The sequence below is a fragment of the Ctenopharyngodon idella genome, chromosome 1, assembly GCF_019924925.1.
Source record: "Ctenopharyngodon idella isolate HZGC_01 chromosome 1, HZGC01, whole genome shotgun sequence".
Classification (NCBI taxonomy): Eukaryota; Metazoa; Chordata; class Actinopteri; order Cypriniformes; family Xenocyprididae; genus Ctenopharyngodon; species Ctenopharyngodon idella.
In genome coordinates, this window is record NC_067220.1 from 6899017 (window position 1) to 6920443 (window position 21427).

The 21427-nt window shown below is 36.2% G+C and overlaps 1 protein-coding gene, 1 long non-coding RNA gene and 1 other non-coding gene across 28 annotated transcripts in view; all 3 read left to right on the plus strand.

Annotated features, from left to right (window-relative positions):
* Nucleotides 1-16071, plus strand: part of LOC127512996 (junctional adhesion molecule A-like) — a 56964-nt gene extending 40893 nt beyond the window's left edge. For 10 of the 26 annotated variants that reach the window (XM_051894470.1, XM_051894461.1, XM_051894494.1 and 7 more), the window contains 6 exons: nucleotides 10481-10729; nucleotides 12497-12793; nucleotides 12906-13100; nucleotides 13789-14085; nucleotides 14195-14443; nucleotides 15727-16067. In XM_051894470.1, coding sequence (XP_051750430.1) covers nucleotides 10481-10729; nucleotides 12497-12793; nucleotides 12906-13100; nucleotides 13789-14085; nucleotides 14195-14443; nucleotides 15727-15782 — 1343 coding nt within the window. In that variant the 3' untranslated portion in view covers nucleotides 15783-16067. Of the gene's footprint in view, nucleotides 1-1565; nucleotides 1995-6245; nucleotides 6490-9699; nucleotides 9802-10075; nucleotides 10373-10480; nucleotides 10730-11170; nucleotides 11191-12496; nucleotides 12794-12905; nucleotides 13101-13788; nucleotides 14086-14194; nucleotides 14444-15726 lie in introns of those variants that run through there. The other 16 variants (XM_051894588.1, XM_051894598.1, XM_051894566.1 and 13 more) reach the window with 12 other exon arrangements.
* LOC127513099 (uncharacterized) lies at nucleotides 6483-9031 on the plus strand. The gene is made up of 2 exons (XR_007930329.1): nucleotides 6483-7738; nucleotides 8549-9031. It is a non-coding gene; the product is annotated as an uncharacterized LOC127513099 (long non-coding RNA).
* A 4699-nt stretch (nucleotides 16072-20770) lies between the features above and the next one.
* Nucleotides 20771-20855, plus strand: LOC127521561 (small nucleolar RNA SNORD60). The gene has a single exon (XR_007932399.1). It is a non-coding gene; the product is annotated as a small nucleolar RNA SNORD60 (small nucleolar RNA).
* The last annotated feature ends 572 nt before the right edge of the window (nucleotides 20856-21427 follow it).

Sequence of the window (21427 nt, forward strand, 5' to 3'; positions counted from 1 at the left end):
ATGTTGGATTTGTTGTTGATCAATGGCAGCAATTTCATGTTTTCATTTCAGTAAAAGCTTCATGTAAAGCTTTTACTACAACAATTTCATTACCACTGTTCCATATATGCAGAATATGTGGTCTGCGTAGGGCACTAACTACCAAGGGGACACCATCCCACCCTCTATGGGCACCATTAACACCCCACCCCCAGAAAGAGATTTCATCCAACATCAACTGTTGACAGTCTATTTTGATATTTTGACAGTCATTGCAGCTTTGATTGACTACGTTCATGTTGGATAAAAAACTAGCGTTAGACAGAACGACTCGATTTTGAATCAGGTTTGCTGTGTTTTGATAGAGTTAGTTTATGTAGGAAAATGTTTTTAGCATTTTGAAATGTAGAGTTTGTATTTATTTAAAAGGGTGGTTTGTTGCGATTTCACTTTTTTAACTTTAGTTAGAGTGTAATGTTGCTGTTAGAGCATAAACAATGTCTGCAAAGTTACGACGCTCAAAGTTCAATGCAAAGCGAGATATTTTCTTTTAAAGAATTCTCTCTTTAAGGACTACAACAAGCTTCTTCCCGGGGTTGGTGATATCACTAATGCTAAAATTTACATAAACCCCGCCCCCGAGAACACGCAACAAAGGGGTGAGGCCATGTTATTGCATTACAGTATGTAACACAAATGCAATAGCATGTCATAAAAGCAAGATGACAACATGACAAGTTATAACCGTAATTAAACTATACCTGTTCTATCTTCATGCAGCAAATATTCTCTGGCTCTGTAGGATCTTACAACAGTTCCCACATGAGCGATTTATAGATTATCATGACAGAATATGCAATCAATAACTTTAAGATATCTCACATCAGCTACATAAATTCATCAACTAACCATTCAGACTAACCGTTGCATTCTACGTGTTGTCACTTCTTCTTGAGTCTCTCCATCATTGTCCAACTCCAGTTTGAACATTAAAGGCTGAACAGTTTTTGACATTTTCAGTGCGTCTGAGGTGATCGGCGCTGCTAACACGAGCTCTTGAAACTCCGCCCTCTTTGTAGGAGCAGCACCTCATTTGCATTTAAAGGGACACACACAAAACAGAGCGTTTTTTGCTCACCATCAAAAAGTGACAAATTTAACATGCTATAAAAAATTATCTGTGGGGCATTTTGAGCAAAACTAAAAAAACATTACTGCTTTTTTTTTAAGCATTACTGAAGGAGGAACATGAATGTTGCGCACTTGTTGATGCTTTTACTTCACTATCCAATTCAAATCATCCAGCAGTAGACATTAAAATTAAATGTATACATTTATGCAACTATATTCGCCTACAAAACTAATTTTAGGCATTACAATGGAAATTACAATGCAAATTGTTTTTAAGGTAATTAAAAGCAAATTCAATGAAGTGTGTCTAAACATTTGACTCTCATGAAATAACGTTAGATCGTACAGTATTACGCATGATGCCGTTTGTAGGATTTAAAACAGCTTAAAACAGATGTTTTTTTAATAATCCACTTGTTTGTTATTGATTTCAAGACATTGTTCCTGTCTTACAGGTGGAAACCTTGTCCATGACTCTGACGTTAACTCGTTTACTGACTCTTACTATGAATATGACTATGTCTATGACTCTGGCGTTGACTTTGTCTCTTCTTCTTGGATCATGGTGAGCATCCTAGCCGGCGGAGGAGCCCTTCTGTTGCTGCTAATATGAGTTCTCATCATCTGAGCATACCAAAGCTGTCAGCGACGCATGAAGCACCATCAACGTCTTCATCTCCTCTAAAATTATGTGATGAGCATTTGTATTTTCAACAAAAGATCAAACTGAAGCTGTTGTTCTTGTTGAGCTTGAAAAATTTTAAATACAGTCATTTAAATAAAATTATACATTTTTGAACATTCCTATTTTGTATCTTCTCAAAAACTGTTTATTTATAATTAAAGGGTCATGATACAATAAAACCAAATTTTCTGAGATTTTAGATGTTGTTTGTCTGTGTGTCAGTAAATCAAACCCGTGACTAAACGTCAACTTGCATTGTTTCTCTTGGTAGGATGAATAATCTGTTATTTAACGGTGATTAAATTATATAAAGAAAGCGATCAAAGAACGCTCCCTTTGCAGTCGCTGAAGCTGTCAATCAAACAGCACGAGTTTATCAGTGACTGACGCGCAAAACTCCCGTTTTATTCAATGAATCTCTTAGTTACATCGTGTTTGCGCTGTTAGTGAAGATGAAAGCATTTGTTAGTGTGCAGAAATTGAGTTGCAATGACGAGATCACTGCTTTCATGCGCTCAACAACATCTGTGATCGGCTACTATGTTCATCTCTGCAACCTTTCATGCCACGATCTAAACGTAATGCAACACTTTTCACGATTAGTTAACCTTGACAGCTGTAATAGTAAACGCGCTAAAAGAGAGTAATACTTGGCTATTTCAAATGGAAAGATGTTAGCCAATCGCAGCAGTGGGCGTTTACACTGAAGTTTCACAGCAGACACGCCCCTTAAAACAGAGCGCTCAAACCTATTTTTTACAGTCTATGGTTCAAACCTATGGAAGCCCGTTTCCGCCACTAAATAAAAAAATAAAAAGAGTAATTGCGACTTTTTATCTCATAATTCTGACTTTTTATCTCGCAATTGCGAGTTTATATCTCACAACTGCGTGATATAAAGTCAGAATTCTGAGATATAAACTCGCAATTCTGACTTTTTTTTTCTCGCAATTAACTGACAGACAGTTTCTCTGTCTGTAACAATTCCGGACATCCAACATTTCTTGTACATCCAACGATAGCCGTTCTGATGTCTGAAGCTGTTGGTGTAGAAAATGTGCCACTTCAGCTTCGTCTGTTTTATTGCGCCTCCGCCACAGCTGATTCTTATTATTATTACTATTATATTGTTATTATTGTGTCAAATTCATTAGTGTATCCATTCTGTTAAAAACAACTTTTATTCACCAAATACTTCCACTGTATTTGCAGAATTGCATGATTTTACCCTTGAATGCCCCCTTTTATGGAGCCACCAGACTTGAGTTGCAAAGTTACAAAGTTGATGAAACATGATAGGTATTGGTGTTTTAGTATTAAGCCCACTAGATAGCAGTAAAAGCTGTTTTTTCTCCTTGAAACGAAACAATGATACTCATGTACAAGGTTACCGTGGAAACATGCTATATGCATATTCCTGCATAATGCATATGTCCGGAGACTAATCTTTATGTGTCTCCTCCAGTAAATCCGCGCTGAAAATAATCTTTTATGAGGTCTTCCATGTTATGTAGAATAATAACGAAGCACCAATCCTAATGGTCAGTCGCAGTGAAAGGCAACGCAAGCAAAGTAAGAAGTCAGAATTCTGACTTTATAACTCGCAATTGCGAGAAAAAAAGTCAGAATTCTGAGATAAAAAAGTCGCAATCACTCTTTTTTTTTTTATTTAGTGGCGGAAACGGGCTTCCATACAAACCAGAGGGCTAAAATCAGGGTAGGAAAAATGCCTTTTATTTCTAAATTATGACAATTTTGGATGTAAAAAGCATACGAATGTGACAGTATGGGTGTTGGTTTCTGTCTACTATTGGTTCGTTACGGTCTGTTGAGTGAGCCTATCATGGCTAGAGGCGTATAGTGTATAGATCTGCTGTGGGGAGAATCACGGCACGGAAGTTACTGCCTTTTTCCGGTTCGGAAGAGACTCATGCTGCGTCCCAATTCGCCTACTTCTACTACGCCCTAAAAGTATGTACTCTTTTTGTGAACAAAAAGTACATACTTTTGAGTGTGTAGCAAAAGAGCGTCTTTGCTCTCTGTCGCATCCTGTCACTGTAAACTGGCCTGTCAATCATCTTACATCCTCCACCACATTTCATTTAGCTAATTTCCTACAGTATAGGAGAGAAATGCAGTAGCACGTTGATCTGCAGTTGCTACGGAAGCCCTAAACGGCTTCCGTAGCAAAAATTAATCCTAAATAATAATCCTAATAATAATCCTAAATGGATTATTATTTTTTTTCTATCTTGTTTTGTCGTGATTACGACTTATTTTCTCGTGATCTCGAGATAACAAAAGTTGTTTTGTCGTGATCATGACTTAATCTCTGCTCTAAGTTACACAAATGTGCCAACAGGTGGCAGTATACTACCAAATTTAACTGATGATGTGCGGTAAATATCCACTTTACTGTATTAGTTCATATTGGCCCAGATTGTACGCGTTTCGGACAGACAGAGTCTTCGTGATCGCTTTATTTTGTGCAGTATTGTGTGCGTTAAGTGATTAACTTAACTGTTAAATGATTGAATACAATTATTTTGCTTGAAAGTGTATCTGTTATTGTTCTGACTATGACTCACAGTTTCACGACCGCAATAGTTCGGTGTGATACTAAACTTATTGCTTATTAAAACTAATTTTGATGTCACTGTATAGTATTCTGTTTGCACCTTAGACGCCATTTTAATCATCGCAGTTTCAGTGTCCGTTTACCTCACTGTGTCACTCAGTGTATATTGATAAGAAATATGATTTATAGCCTATGTCATTTAATTCAGTGATAGTGTGTAACTTATTGTATTTTCTACATTTCTTTGTTGGAAACAACACACATACATAAACACTCTTCCCAAACAGCATCCCAAGATTGTTTTAGCCTATATCAGCTGGATTAAAGGTTTGTTTTTTGGAAATCTGGAGTATTGCACCTCTTTTTAATGGAAGAGCTAGGAGGAGGAAGAGAGTTTAATGATATCACAGCCTATCCTACATGACGAATAAAAATAACAAACACATTATGTAATATAATTTTATTTCAAACGAATGAGGAAAATAAAGTGGGTTTAATCTAAAAGTTTTTAGAATTATAGAATAATCTGTCATCTTTCTGAAGGTATACTCTGGCTGCGCTTGAGATGTTGAATGCTCTGTTGATCATTAAACATGTTAATTACACTAAATGTTTAGCGTACATTTATTGAACAGTGATTGATTAGCCTATATGTATTTATTTATTTATTGTAAACTTTATTATTAAGTGAAGTAAACATTTTGCTGAAATATCCACACGATATAAGAGCGCACAAGAAAACAACTTTTGTTATCTCGAGATCACGAGAAAATTAAGTCGTGATCACGACAAAACAAGATAGAAAAAAATAATAATCCATGGCCGTTTAGGGCTTCCGTAAGTTGCGGATCTTTCATGTGGAGAACTCTCCTCATATGCATAATGATGCATTTAAAAGTTAATGGCCAATCGGATCTTTATAAAAGTCCACATTGGCATTGCAGATGAAATATAACACGGATAACATTAAATAAATATTTTCTATCAGGTTAAACTGATTATTTGTCACTCAAACCGCGCATATCCGCCATGTTTTGTAGTTTTTTAACACTTTTTACTCATATTTGTAGTTCTGAACTGAATCCTCATCCAAAGCGCAATGGGTTGTGGGCAATATTAGCGTTTATAGAGTGCACGGATCCACACTTCAACAATTTACCGGAAATAGTAGACCATCCGGGGACTTTTGGCATACTCTTTTCAACATACTATGCTTTGGGACACACTTATTTTAATCTCACATACTATTTAGGATGGATAGTATGGACATTGGGACGCAGGGTCAGTGCTTGGTCCTTATAGTAGTGATGGCGAAATGAAGCTTTGTGAAGCACCGAGGCTTTCCCCTCAAGTGTATCGTAAAAAGGTTCATTACTCGAAGCTTTTCAACACGGTGCACACTAACGACATCTTGTGGTCAAAAGGTGGAAAAAAACTGCATTTGCGTCCCAGATGACCCAACTATTTTTGGACTGTTTCATGTAATAAATCAGTTTGTGCTATGAAAAGCGTAGTATTATTATACATAAAAAGAAGTCTTTCACGTGTCATTTTACTTACACAATTTGAATAAATGAGTCTGTGAATATTTTTTGGGGGGGGGAAATAGGCAAGCTTGGGCATATATTATCAAAATAAATGAAGATTGTCATAGAATGAAGTATGAACTGGGAATAAATACAAACTGAACATGCACAAAACTGCACATGTAAATATTATTTTGCTAAAAAGCAAATGACACTTCACATCTGCTCAAGGGTTCACGTTATGTGAATCAGAATACGAAGCAGTCACGTGGTTGTGTGCGAAAACGAAGCTTCGGACGTCACCGATCACGTGGTTATGGCAAAACGAATCAGCTCCGATACAGAGCTTCACTGTGAGATGTTTCGTTTTTTTGATACAAGCTCCGAAGCCTCACATCACTACCTTGTAGCACGTGGGAGAGGAGTTGTATAGTTTCCCATGACTGGCGTACCTGCAGCCCATTCACAGCGTGCACGTTGATTTCTCTCTGGTTTGTCGTGACAGGGATTCCTCGCACCCTAGACGTGTGGTATATGCCGTTGAATTAGCGAGGAGGATTATGTTTTGGATAATAGTGATCGAATTGGCGGTAACGTTACCTTCGTTATTCAAGATTGATTGCGGCTGTACACGCAATAACTGTTCGTGTTAGGAGAATCACTGCCCCGCTATTTTAGTGCGTGCGCGCGCGCGCGCGTGTGTGTGTTCAAGGGTAATGTAGTGGGGGTTTTTTTTGTAATTGTATTTTCTTGTTTTTTCTTGTTGTTGTTTAAGTTTAGTTGATGGACATCTTTCATGATTATTTTGTTTGTTTTATTTAGTATTGATATTTTTCTTTATGAATTGTGTATTTAATGATTTCAGTGTATATTTTGTTTTGTTAGTTCTGCCTTTTGTTACGAGTTGAGGGTCCAAGAGCAAGGGGGGTTATTTTGTGACGTGCTGTGTATGTGCACTGTGGCCTGTTGCACAAAGGTGGATTGGTTTTTAAGCGGGGTTTGTTGCTATGGTAACTAACGCTACACGGCTAACCTGCTCCGGAGCAGTGGCCTGTTGCACAAAGCCGTTTCAGTTTCTACCCAGGTAAGTTCAAGATTAGTTTGAGTAAACTCTGGTCTTTCGGGTTTATGAAGGTGGATTGGTTTTTAGTGGTTTCATTGCTATGGTAACTTATGCTAAGGCTAACCTGCTCTGGAGCAGGTTTTATTCTGGGTTAGAGATCGCAAACCCAAACTGGACCAATCAGCTGTGAGTAATGTGACACGTAGCTATCTGATGCAATAAAGCCACTCCCCCTGTATCTCTCGCTCCAAATTAAAGCAGTTTATAGTGAAAACATTTTAGAGACAAAATTGCTCATCTTTTGCTGCTAATTATTTATTATATTTATATTATATGAATTAATTATGTATAATTCATATAATAGTATATTCATATAATTATTATATTACTTGACAATTAATATTTAACTTTGCTTTTAAATTGATATAAATATAATGCATGCATCGATAAAGCTTTTAAACAAATTATGCTTGTGTATTCATTTGAGCTATTTGTGAACCTAATATAAATTATTATATTTTAAATTATTAGGCATATTTCTTTGATTCACATGCATTGATGTAGTCAGATATTTTCTTTCAGCTGCCTTCTCAAACTTTCTCTGCATCAGTGTTTATTTCTGCTTTGTAAATGCGTTTAATTTCATATTTTTCATAGCGATCTCCTAATCTTTAGAAGAGAAGTGAATTGCGCGGCTCTCTTGCGAGAAGTGAATCAAACGGACGCTCTGCATGTTTTGTGTGATTGGCTGTTTGCCGCACGTGTCACACTTTCAGGTGCACGCGCTTCAGAGTTAATCGCAAACTCTGGATTAAACCTGAGTTGACAGAGAAAGTTTATACCGAGCGTTGTGCAACATCTGATCCTGATCTAAACCAGTTTGGATTTATCTGGATTTGTCAACTCTAAACCTACTCTGAAACCCAGAGTTTGTTCAACTAGCTTCATGCAACAGGCCACAGGTTTTATTCTGGGTTAGAGATCGCAAACCCAAACTCGACCAATCAGCTGTGAGTAATGTATCTGATGCAATAAAGCCACTCCTCCTGTATCTCTCGCTCCAATTTAAATCAGTTTATAGTGAAAACTTTTTAGAGACAAAATTTCTCAACATTTGCTGTTAATTATTCATTATATTTATATTAAATAAATTAAAATTATGAATAATTCATGACATATTCATATAATTAGGCCGATTATATTAATTGACAATATTAAACTTTGCTTTTAAATTAAAATAAATATAATACATGCATAATATATAGGCCTAAAGCTTTTAAACAGATTAAGCTTACATGTATTCTTTTGAGCTCTTTGTGAAACTATATTAATTATTTGGTCTATTTGTTTGATTCACATGCATTGATATAGTCAGATATTTTCTTTCAGCTGCCTTCTCAAACTTTCACTGCAGCAGCAGTGTTTATTCCTGCTTTGTAAATACGTTTTATTTCATATTTTTCATAACGATCTCTTAATCTTCGGAAGCGACATGAATTGCGCGGCTCTCTCGCGAGAAGTGAATCAAACTGACGTTCTCCTTGTTGCGTGTGATTGGCTGTTTGCTGCACGTGTCAGACTTTCAGGTGCACGCGCTTTGTAAACTCTGGATTAAACCTGAGTTGACAGAGAAAGTTTATACCGAGCGTTGTGCAACAGTTGAACCTGATTTAAACCAGGTTGGATTTATCTGGATTTGTCAACTGCAAACCTACTCTGAAACTCAGAGTTTGTTCAACTAGCTTCATGCAACAGGCCACTGGTGTGTGATGATTTGATTGGGTTATTTATTTATTTTTCTTTTACTTAATGAGTGTGCTGGTCTTTGAGTCTCCCCCTGCTGGTCACCCTCAGTCCTAGAGTGAATTGTTTTTGTTTTGTGATGCATAAATGTTGGTTTTTTTTGTTTTTGTTTTTGTTTTGTTTTGTATACGTGAAGTGTTTAAGGAAATTGTACTAGTCAGTGCTGAACTAATCTTTTAAATGCATTAATTTTGTTTCTTTGTTTCAGAGGAGTGTTTTGGATTATTAACTCTGTTTTTGTCATTAAATAAAAATGTTTATTTTTTCATCCACGTCTCCTGTCTTCTAAGGGAAAAATCTGTGAAGCCTATTTAGTGGGTTCATTGAGTCCTGGGTTGGGAGTTCCCAGGTGGCGTAGTCATTTTACTGTGATCCTTTTGTGATTCCTCTCTTTCTGCCACACTAACATTATAAGTGCACCCCAAGGAAACATTATAAAACAATAAAACAACGCAGTTCATGACCCCTTTAAGTTCCAGGCCAGCTCGTGGACCTTTCCCGATCCTGTCCCCCCTTTCTGTCTTCCACTTCGCTTCCTGTCCTGTCCTATCACAATAAAATGGTTGATACCTCATTCTACAATATTTCTATGAATAAATCACTAAGAGAGACCCCTCCCCTATCAGCCAATCACTGTGGGTCAATCACATCAGACGTTGTGATGTCTGAGGCGGAGACTAGCCTCCCCCCTTGACCCTCTACTCTAGCAAAGCCTTTTACCACAGTTTCCTCTATTCTCATATGTATTAGATTCAACATGTTGACTTTGAGCATAAACTGAATCATAAAAAAAAAAAAAAAAAACATTTAGCCCTTTACAGTCAAGGCTTAAGCTAGTCCTTGACTAAAATGCATTTCTGAGCTGTTTTCAGTTCATGACTGTCTGCATAACCTCCAACTATAATCGCAAACAGGACTTTATTGTTTCCTCCAGTTGATTGTGAAAAAGGTTCTGGAACATTTGCTGTGTTCAGAAGAGCAATGATCTTCCAGCACAGTCTGTTATTGATCCTCTGTGGCTTCACTGCACTCTCTGGTAGGTTGTGACTTCATTTTCTATTGATATGTTAATAGACTGAAGCTGAGATCAAAAGTTAGGAGGATGTGATTAAAAGATATTAAGAATAGTAATCCATATTAACATTTGTTGAACTGTCCAATAGTTCTGTCTAAGTTTCTAAATCAACTTTTAAAAAATAAACTCACCCTGAGAATTATTCATTCTGCTGCCTTTTCCTCATAGTGAACCACATGAGCAGTTGAACCCTGTTGAGATTTATTAAATACTAATATCTTTTTATTTATTATAGTCTCAACAGAGACATGTGGAAAAGATCTACTAGAGGGAACGTCCTGCATCATTAAGCTACCAGAAAAATACAATGGCAAATCTAATCACATCAAATGGGTCCATTTCTCCAGTGACGCCGTAATTGAGAGGAAAAATAAGAAGACGAAGTCAAACACTCCAGGTTTAACAGTGGAAAAAGATGGATCATTAAGATTTCAAAGTGTTAGTCTGAAGGACACGGGCACATATATATACACTGTTACTAGTTCTGATGGTACAGAGATTGGTAAAGATGAAGCAGAAATTAAAGTATATGGTAAGATGACAAATATTTCTACACTTCCAACACAATAATAACAAAATAAGATTGAAAATTTGATAGTAGTTACAGTTTTAGGAAATAACCACAATGTCGCTGTTACAGAAAAGGTCCCTAAACCTACTGTGAAGATCAACTGCACCGCTGATGGGAATGCTGCTCTCACCTGTGACGTGGGAAACAGTAAAGATCCGAGTCTGACTGTATCCTGGTATGAAGATGGAAAACTCATCCAGAATGAAATAAATCCTCAAGTGTTCTTGTCATCTACTCAAGTACAGGAGAATAAAACATACTCATGTGAGACACACAATCCTGTCAGCAGAGTTAAAAGTGAGAGTGTTACTGTATCATGTAAGTTATTTTATTTCACATGCTTTTCATTCTTGAATGTACTGATTTTGTGTTATAATGAATTATTTAGTCTTTATCTGTGTTAAAAATGCTCTTGTGTTGTCTCTAAGGAAACATAAAACATCTAAATCTAGAGCTTTCAGCGTTTTGAACAGACCTGAATTGAAATTAGATTTCACCTTTGTTTCATAAAGTATGTGCTCTGGTTTTTGGTCTGGCTGTTTCCTGGTTTTGCTGCTGATGTACAATCATGAATCAGTAAAACAACCGTATTTCTCAAGAGCACATTGACTCTGCAAAATTACTTTAAACTGTGTACTAACTGAAGTCAAAAGTTTGAACAAACTTATTTACTTTTAAAAAGTGATTGCAATTAGCGATCACAACTTCCCTATTGAACTTGTTAAGATAACTCAGATATTACATTAGTTTGTTCCTCTGTGGCTTCACTGCACTCTCTGGTAGGTTGTGACTTCATTTTCTATAGATATGTGTTAATAGACTGAAGTTGAGATCAAAAGTTACGATGTGATTTAAAGATATTAAGAATAGTAATCCATATTAACATTTGTTCTCATGCATACTGCGTCATTTTATATCAATTCAATATTATAAATCACCATAAATCATGTTTTAGTCTTAACTTAATGTAGAAACATCTAAATTCACTTTTGTCACTTTTGGCATTTATGGTTCCGTGAAGAACATTTAACATCCATGGAATCTTTCCATTCCACAAAAAGTTATTTTAGTGGAAAAAGGTTCTTTGGATTATTAAAAATGTTTTCTAAAGTAAGAAAGAAATAGTTCTTTTGACTGAAAGTGTAATGAAGGGCTGACAGCGTGAGGATCCATTTGCAGTTTCTTTATTGTGACAACAAAGCACAAGGCAGACAAGGGCAAGACAGTAGCGGAAACAGGGACAGGCTTGGGTCGAGGCAGGCGGCAGACAAACAGAAACTTACAACAGGCAGAGTTCAGGGCAGGCGGCAGACAAACGTAATCCAGGAAACGGACAAGGTTCAAGGCAGGCGGCAGAGGTTCACAAATGATAAACAGTCCACAAGAAAACGCTCAGTAGTGATCACCGGGGCTAATCAAGACTTCGCAGTGTATGGATGCGTGTGTGCGTCTTAAATAGTGTGATGCAATGCAGGTGTGTGCAATCAGTCCCAGGAATGAGGGCCTATGGGTAACGTAGTCCACAAGGAAGTGACTCAGAACTCAGGTGATGGCTCCCTCCGGCGGCCGGGAGGAGGAGCCGCGGGAGCCGTATTCGTGACAGAAAGGTTCTTCGGGGACCTTTTTCTTTTTTTTTTTTTTTTCGCTGCTAAAACTCTTTTGGAACTGTTATTTTTATAGTTGTCTCACAAAGAGGTTGTCACAAACTGGGTATTTCAGTAACTATAAGAGTTTGAGTCAAAAGTCTTATTTTATCAAGCACTAATTTTACTGTTTAAATTCTGCCTAATGCAGATCCCCGTTTGTGACAACTTACCCCATACAGTGTGACAACAGATCCTGTTGTTGTTATAGGAGTCAGTGTGTGTTAAATGAACTGTATCATTTTTTATTGTGGGAACAGAATATTGAACTGTGTCCAATAGATTTGTACCTAAGGTTAGTCCCTAAATTGACTTTTAAAAAGAAACCCACCCTGAGAATTATTCATTCTGTGTTTTTACGCCTTTTCCTCATAGTGAACCACATGAGCAGTTGAACCCTTTTGAGATTTATTAAATACTAATATCTTTTTATTTATTATAGTCTCAACAGAGACATATGGAAAAGATCTACTAGTGGGAACGTCCTGCATCATTAAGTTACCAGAAAAATACAATGGCAAATCTAATGACATAAAATGGGCCCATTTCTCCAGTGACGCCATAATTGAGAGGAGAAATAAGAAGACGAAGTCAAACACTCCAGGTTTAACAATGGAAGAAGATGGATCATTAAGATTTCAAAGTGTTAGTCTGAAGGACACGGGCACATATATATACACTGTTACTAGTTCTGATGGTACAGAGATTGGTAAAGGAGAAGCAGAAATTAAAGTATATGGTAAGATGACAAATATTTCTACAGTTCCAACACAATAATAATAACAAAATAAGATTGTATATTTCTATAGTAGTTACAGTAGTATGAAATAACCACAATGTCGCTGTTGCAGAAAAGGTCCCTAAACCTACTGTGAAGATCAGCTGCACCGCTGATGGGAATGCTGCTCTCACCTGTGACGTGGAAAACAATAAAGATCTGAGTCTGACTGTATCCTGGTGTAAAGATGGAAAACTCATCCAGAATGAAATAAATCCTCAAGTGTTCTTGTCATCTACTCAAGTACAGGAGAATAAAACATACTCATGTGAGACACCATAAAAGACACCATAAATCATGTTTTAGTCTTAACTTAATGTGGAAACATCTAAATTCACTTTTGTCACTTTTGGCATTTATGGTTCCGTGAAGAACATTTAACATCCATGGAATCTTTCCATTCCACAAAAAGTTATTTTAGTGGAAAAAGGTTCTTTGGATTATTAAAATGTTTTATAAAGTAAGAAAGAAATAGTTCTTTTGACTGAAAGGTTCTTTGGGGACCCTTTTTTTTTTTTTTGTCGCTGCTAAAACTCTTTTGGAACTGTTATTTTTATAGTTGTCTCACAAAGAGGTTGTCACAAACTGGGTATTTCAGTAACTATAAGTGTTTGAGTCAAAATTCTTATTTTATCAAGCACTAATTTTACTGTTTAAATTCTGCCTAATGCAGATCCCTGTTTGTGACAACTTACCCCATACAGTGTGACAACAGATCCTGTTGTTGTTATAGGAGTCAGTGTGTGTTAAATGAACTACATCATTTTTTACTGTGGGAACAGAATATTGAACTGTGTCCAATAGATTTGTACCTAAGGTTAGTTCCTTAATTGACTTTTAAAAAGAAACCCACCCTGAGAATTATTCATTCTCTGTTTTTACGCCTTTTCCTCATAGTGAACCAGTTGAACCCTTTTGAGATTTATTAAATACTACTATCTTTTTATTTATTATAGTCTCAACAGAGACATGTGGAAAAGATCTACTAGAGGGAACGTCCTGCATCATTAAGCTACCAGAAAAATACAATGACAAATCTAATGACATAAAATGGGCCCATTTCTCCAGTGACGCTGTAATTCAGAGGAAAAATAAGAAGACGAAGTCAAACACTCCAGGTTTAACAGTGGAAGAAGATGGATCATTAAGATTTCAAAGTGTTAGTCTGAAGGACACGGGCACATATATATACACTGTTACTAGTTCTGATGGTACAGAGATTGATAAAGGAGAAGTGGAAATTAAAGTATATGGTAAGATGACAAATATTTCTACCTTTCCAACACAATAATAACAAAATAAGGTTGTATATTTCTATAGTAGTTACAGTAGTATGAAATAACCACCATGTTTGTGTTACAGAAAAGGCCCCTAAACCTACTGTGAAGATCAACTGCACCGCTGATGGGAATGCTGCTCTCACCTGTGACGTGGGAAACAGTAAAGATCCGAGTCTGACTGTATCCTGGTATGAAGATGGAAAACTCATCCAGAATGAAATAAATCATCAAGTGTTCTTGTCATCTACTCAAGTACAGGAGAATAAATCATACTCATGCGAAAAACGCAATCCTGTCAGCAGAAATAAAAGTGAGAGTGTTACTGTATCATGTAAGTTATTTTTATTTCACATGCTTTTCATTCTTGAATGTACTGATTTTGTGTTATAATTAATTATTTAGTCTTTATCTGTGTTAAACATGCTCTTGTGTTGTCTCTAAGGAAACATAAAACATCTAAATCTAGAGCTTTCAGCGTTTTGAACAGACCTGAATTTAAATTAGATTTCACCTTTGTTTCATAAAGTATGTGCTCTGGTTTTTGGTCTGGCTGTTTCCTGGTTTTTGCTGCTGATGTACAATCATGAAACTATAACAGTGTTTTTCAAGTGCACATTGACTGCAAAAAGTATTAAACTGTGTACTAACTGAAGATAAGTCAAAAGTTTGGACACACTTATTTATTCGCTGTTAGAAAAAAAATTCAATTAGCTATCATAACTTAAAATGTATCATTAGAATAACTTACCTACAGTCAAACCAAAAATTATTCATGCATTTTTGATATATTTTTACTAATGGGTGCAGGACACTATAGTTCATTTATGCATGTTTTGCTTAAGTGTTATCTGACATAATTAAGATTAATTTTTTCTGACACAGTTTAACTCTGAGATCTTGTCATATTTTATTACCACTTTTTTTAAACTATAGAGAATAAACTGTATTAATGAATGAAATGTTCAAGGTGTCTGAATACATTTTGGTTTGACTGTAGATTGAACTTGCTGAGATAACTCAAGATTTTTTTAGAGTGTTTGATATTTTTTTAAAAATGAGCATTGGGTTAAAAATGTAATTTAAAAATTGGTTGGGTTTGTCCATATTTGACCCAAATTTGAGTTGAAACAACCCAGGATTTTTAGAGTGAAGTTGTCACTTAACACAGTTTCACATTTCAAATTGAATATAACTTAAAATTTTAAGGCAGCACAAACTCTTACTTTTTAAAATTGAAACAACATTTTGAAACAACCCAGACTACATTAAAATGGTTCAGTTGGTACTGTATTGGGTCATAATGTAGATTTCAGGCTTTTAAGAATTACTGAAGGAGGAACATGAATGTTGCGCACTTGTTGATGCTTTTACTTCACTATCCAATTCAAATCATCCAGCAGTAGACGTTAAAATGAAATGTATACATTTACATTCTAAGCATTTAAATGGAAGCCTTCAAATCAATTTGGTTTTAAGGTAATTAAGAGCAAATTCAATGAAGTGGGCTATTACACATGATGCAGTTTGTAGGATTTAAAACAGCTTAAAACAGATGTTTTTTTAATAATCCACTTGTCTGTTATTAATTTCATGACATCTGTTCCTGTCTTACAGGTATTGCTAAAATCTTCCTGTGTCTTCGACACAAACGCGATTCATCCACACTGTGAGTGTAACTGCTCTTTATGGCCCTTTAACCAATCAAAAGTTATCAAAGATGCAACAGCGTGTTCATATACAGTATTTTCGATGCAGAGAACAAATGTGAATTACTGTGCATTTATTTGTGCATTAAATTATAGCTGTCACAGGAGATGTATGTATTTGTGTAATTTACAGTGAGCTTCAAAAACCATGTGAATAGGCCTATTGTGTTGCTTGTGATGGTAATTTGCAGTATGCATTTGTGGAAAGATACGTGAAATAAAACTGTCTGAATCAGAAGTTGTTGCTGTGTTGTCATTCTCACCTCCTCCTCCTCCGCTCCGCAGCTCACCACCATGTCCACCTTTGTAGCATTTTTCAAAACTGTGGTGGGAAAGGGGGTTCTATGACCTTTTAACCAGTTTAAAACAGCAACGCAAAGCCTTTTACCTCAGTTTCCTGTATTCTCGTATTAGATTTAACATGTTGACTCTGAAACTTAATCTAAAAAACAAAAAAAAACAAAAAAAAAACATTTAATGTTAATATTTGTACATTTTGAATATGTTAGGCAACTGTTAGATAATGCATTTGTCAAACCTCTTTGTTTAGGCAGCACCAGACAGATCTAGAAAACAACTGAGCTCCGCTTAATATCCTGTATACAAATTTATGTGACATTTAACAGAACAATCTGTACTAAAAACAGGTTTTCTAAGAATCCACACTTTCAAAATTAAGTAGAATAGCTGATCAACAAATATAAAATATTTACTGTTTACTGTATGTAGAATTGGTGTTACTTGGTATTAATTTGAGAAAATTACTATCATTTAGTATATATTATGTAAATAAATATTAATCTCTGCCATTGGTCACCCTGCCGATCTTACCCCAGGGGCCTGTACCATGAAGCCGGATTAGCTGGCTAGCCAGTTAAGTTTTAGATTAGTTTGCGCCAATCCTGGGTTTTAGGTACCATGAAAGTGACTTGGCTTTTAGCGGTGTTCATTACCATAGTAACTTACGCTCCACAGCTAACCTGCTCCAGGGCAGGTTATGTTCTGGGTAAGAGATCTCAAACCGAAACTGGACCAATCAGATGTGAGCAAAGTGACACTGACACATCCAACGCAATAAAGTCCCTCCCCCAGTTTCTCTTCCTCCAAACTAAAGATCACTTTATAGTAAAAATAAATATTTAACGATGAAATTGTCTTGCTTTAATGATTTATAGAATTATTTTATGATTTATATATGATTTTAATAATTATTATATGATCTATATTATTAATCCATTTCACACAAGCAATTTTAGTTTAACAGTTATTATTAAGCATTTATTTTAAATAAATATTAATATATACAGATCATATGTAAGCTGTAGAATCAACAGATAACTCTTTAAAAATGACTACATAACCTTACATGTTTGAGTCTCTATTGCTGTATATAATAAACTATATAAACACTTGACAATTTTCACTTGCTCTGATAGAGCAAGATAATTTCTTTTATTTGTCCTTTTTCATGGACAAGTTTCTTCTTTAGTGTAAATGCGTTTAAATTCTTCATTTCTTCAGCAAAAGAGTTTTGAATCACGTTGACTCTCTCGCGAGAAGTAAATCACAGTTTATTTCTGTTGCAAGGCATGTGATTGGCTGTTTGCCATTGATGTCACGCATTCATGTGCACGTGCTCCACAAACTCAGGATCAAAGCCTGAGTTGACAGAGAAAGTTGATGATCAGCATCATGGTACCAATAATGCCGGATTGGAGTGGTTTGGTTTTGTCAACTTGAAACTAATCCTATAACCCTGAGTTTGTTCAACTACCATCATGGTACAGGCCCCCGGTCACACCGGTACAAAACAGATCCAAACAGACCACTAGAGGGCAACCATCCCGCAAAAAGACCCCATGCCCCGCAGCCCGTCTCCTCAAACCCCACCTCAACCCAAAGCCCAGATCGACAGCCACAACTGCATCAGGACGATGATCAGGAAAATCCGACTCCCATACCTCACCCGAGGAACAAACGGCACTGAACCAAGAGAAATCAAGAGCCGTACTGACCAATGGAATGAGACGCTTGAATGTTCACTGAATGATAGTATATGGGACTTTCCTATGATTTTCATTGACTAAAAATCATATTTTGATGGTAAGAGAGTCATTAAAGAAATAGTTTCCTAAAAATGAGAATCCGGTCATATAGCCTACTCTCCCTCATGTTGTTCCAAACTATTAGCTGTTATTGTGATTTACAAACTTACCATAAAAAATATAGTCTTTACAACTTGTGTTGTGCGCTATACTCTAAGTCTTCTGAAGTCAATTTGTCATGATTTTCAATGCAAAATATTGACTTTTTTGTTTGAGATTAACAAAATTGAATCTTCCAAACCATGTTTTTGCCTTACCCTAAATTATAAATATATAATTTATAATCCCCTCCTTATTTAAATTAAAACAATTTAGTTTAAAACCAGTAATTACTTTGGTTTATTTGCCTATAAATAGTTTTGCCATGTTATAGTTTCCACCATTATCTGATATGAATACTAGTGTCTCCGGATAAGTTCAACAAATTCAAAGTGATATACAGGTGCTGGTCATATAATTAGAATATCGTGAAAAAGTTCATTTTTTTATTGTAAATTATTTTAAAAAATGAAACTTTCATATATTCTAGATTCCCTACATGTAAAGTAAAACATTTCAAAAGTTTTTTTTTTTTAAATTGTTGATTAGAGCGTACAGCTCATGAAAGTCCAAAATCGAGTATCTTAAAATATTAGAATATTTACATTTGAGTTTCATTAAATGACCATCCCTACAGTATAAATTCCGGGTATCTTTTGTTCTTTGAAACCACACTAATGGGGAAGACTGCTGACTTGACAATGGTCCAGGAGACAATCATTGACACCCTCCACAAAGAGAGTAAGTCACAGAAGGTCATTACTGAATGGGGTGGCTGTTTACAGAGTGATGTATCAAAGCATATTAAATGCAAAGTTGACTGGAAGGATGAAATTGGGTAGGCAAAGGTGCACAAGCAACAGGGATGACCGCAAGCTTGAGAATACTGTCAAGTAAAGCCAATTCAAACACTTGGGAGAGCTTCACAATGAGTAGAATGAAGCCGGAGTCAGCGCATCAAGAGTCACCACACTCAGACATCTTCAGGAAAAGGACTACCAAGCCACTTCTGAACCAGAGACAACGTCAGAAGCATCTTACCTGGGCTAAGGAGAAAAAGAACTGGACAGTGAACAGTGGTCGAAAAGTCCTCTTTTCAGATAAAAGTAAATTTTGCATTTCATGTTGAAATCATGGTCCCCGAGTCTGAAGGAAGACTGGAGAGGCACAGAATCCAAGCTGCTTGAAGTCTAGTGTGAAGTTTCTGAAGTCAGTAATGATTTGGGGGGGCCGTGACGTCTGCTGGTGTTGGTCCATTGTGTTTTATCAAGTGCAAAGTCAATGCAGCCATCTTCCAGGAGATTTTGGAGCACTTTATGCTTCCATCTGCTGACAAGCTTTATGGAGATGCTGATTTCCTTTTCCAGCAGGACTTTAGCACCTGCCCACAGTGCAAAAACCACTTCCAAGTGGTTTGCTGACCATGATATTACTGTGCTTTATTGGCCAGCCAATATGCCTGACCTGAATCTATGGGATATTTTCAAGAGAAAGATGAGAAACAGTCGATCCAACAATATACAGATGATCTGAAGGCTCAATAGTGCCTCAGCAGTGCCACAGGCTGATCACTTCCATGCCACACTTCACTGATGCAGTAATTTGTGCTAGGAGCAAGTCATTTGCTGTAATATGTCCTGCCGATCAAGTATTGAGTGCACAAAAGAACATACTTTAGAACTTGAACTTTTCTGTTTTGCAAATCCATTTTTTGATTGATCTTAGGAAATATTCTAATATTTTGAAATACTGGATTTTGGACTTTCATGAGCTGTACGCTCTAATCATCAAAATTTTAAAAAAAAACTTTTGAAATGTTTTACTTTACATGTAGGGAATCTAGAATATATGAAAGTTTCATTTTTAAAAATAATTTATAATAAAAAAATGAACTTTTTGATGATATTCTAATTATATGACAAGCACCTGTATATATATAAAAGATTTTTATGTTGGATCCAAGCTTAATACTCTTGCTTTTTAAGCTAACCCTATATTGTGTATTCCTGAAAATTTCAAACAAGATGTAAAAACATGTCAGCTCTTCCTGCTACTTGGAATTAAAATGTTGTTGTTGGTAGCTTCTCTTTTTGTACACTCTTCTTCTTCTGTGTAATTGGTAGTCTGTGTGCCTACTTGTTATTTTTATTTCGGGGTCCATATCCGTATTTTTATGCAAAGAGCCAAGCCAACCAGCAGAGGGCATGAATGAGATTTGAACACTTTAATACGCTGCTGGATGTCGCAAAGAAGAGCGCATATATAAACCGTGGCACAACGCTTATCCTGTCTCTCTTTTCCTCAGCGAACTTTAGTAGGGTCAGGATGTTGCGGTTTAACACGTGCGGCTCTTCGGCAAGTCGCTTTGTGTCTGCAAGCGTGTAAGTATTGTTCTTTCTTTTCAGTGTAGTTCTTCAGAACCCCAATACTAGCGTGGGATTACGATATTAGCGTAAGACTAACCTTTATGTGCACTGATGATTTGAGTGACAGTATCAACGTTTCAAATGCCTTTATTGCGTGTGATTACGTTAAGATTTTCGTTTGAGGGCTTGAATCGGATTTACAAGTGAACCGCATATGAACCTGTCTTTGTTTTCCTGTTGTAGATTCTTCAGTCTAAATAAAGTTGGGAGTTCAGAAACACGTGGCCATGGATGATGTTCGCCATTGGCGTTTGAACGGGAAGAACGTTCGCGTTTGATGCATCGATTCTTAAATCGCGATGAATGCGATCAATGGATTGCGGTAAGTGAACCTTAGACAATATATTCTGTTTGATATGCACTTTATATATAAAAATTATTGAGCCGCTGATGACTTCTAATACTTTTCTGACACCTCGTATGAACGCTGTATTCAGCAGCTGATTATGAAATGTAGTCTGAGGCTCTTTTGCTTTTGCATGTGATTGAATTTCATGCTATAGTTTTTTTTTTTTTTTGTCATATGTGAAGGTAATAGGCAAGATACTGATTTTTCTACAAGTAACTTGACATTATAGGCTTTTTGACTTAAAGCCTAGTCAGTTTTAGGTCCCTTGTTAAAATCACTATATAGTGTATGTATTTACTAATGTGGTTCTATAATTTTGAAATTAACTCCTAATGTGCGAATGGGAATAAGCCCCAGTTCTATAAATTTAAATCCCAATTTGGTGAGCACTTGGCTACAAAAGTCATGGAAATTCATTGGTCAAAGTGTGGGAACTCTTATTTTTGTAAGTTGTGTTAATTTGCATTTAAAGGGTTAGTTCATCCAAAAAATGAAATGTCAATAATTACTCGCCCTCATGTCATTCCACACCCGTAACGCAAATTAAGATATTTTTGAAATCCGATGGCTCAGTGAGGCCTGCATTGACAGCAAGATAATGCTTTCAATGTCCAGAAAGGTACTAAAGATGCATTTAAAAGTTCATGTGACTACAGTGGTTCAACCTTAAACTTTATGAAGCGACGAGAA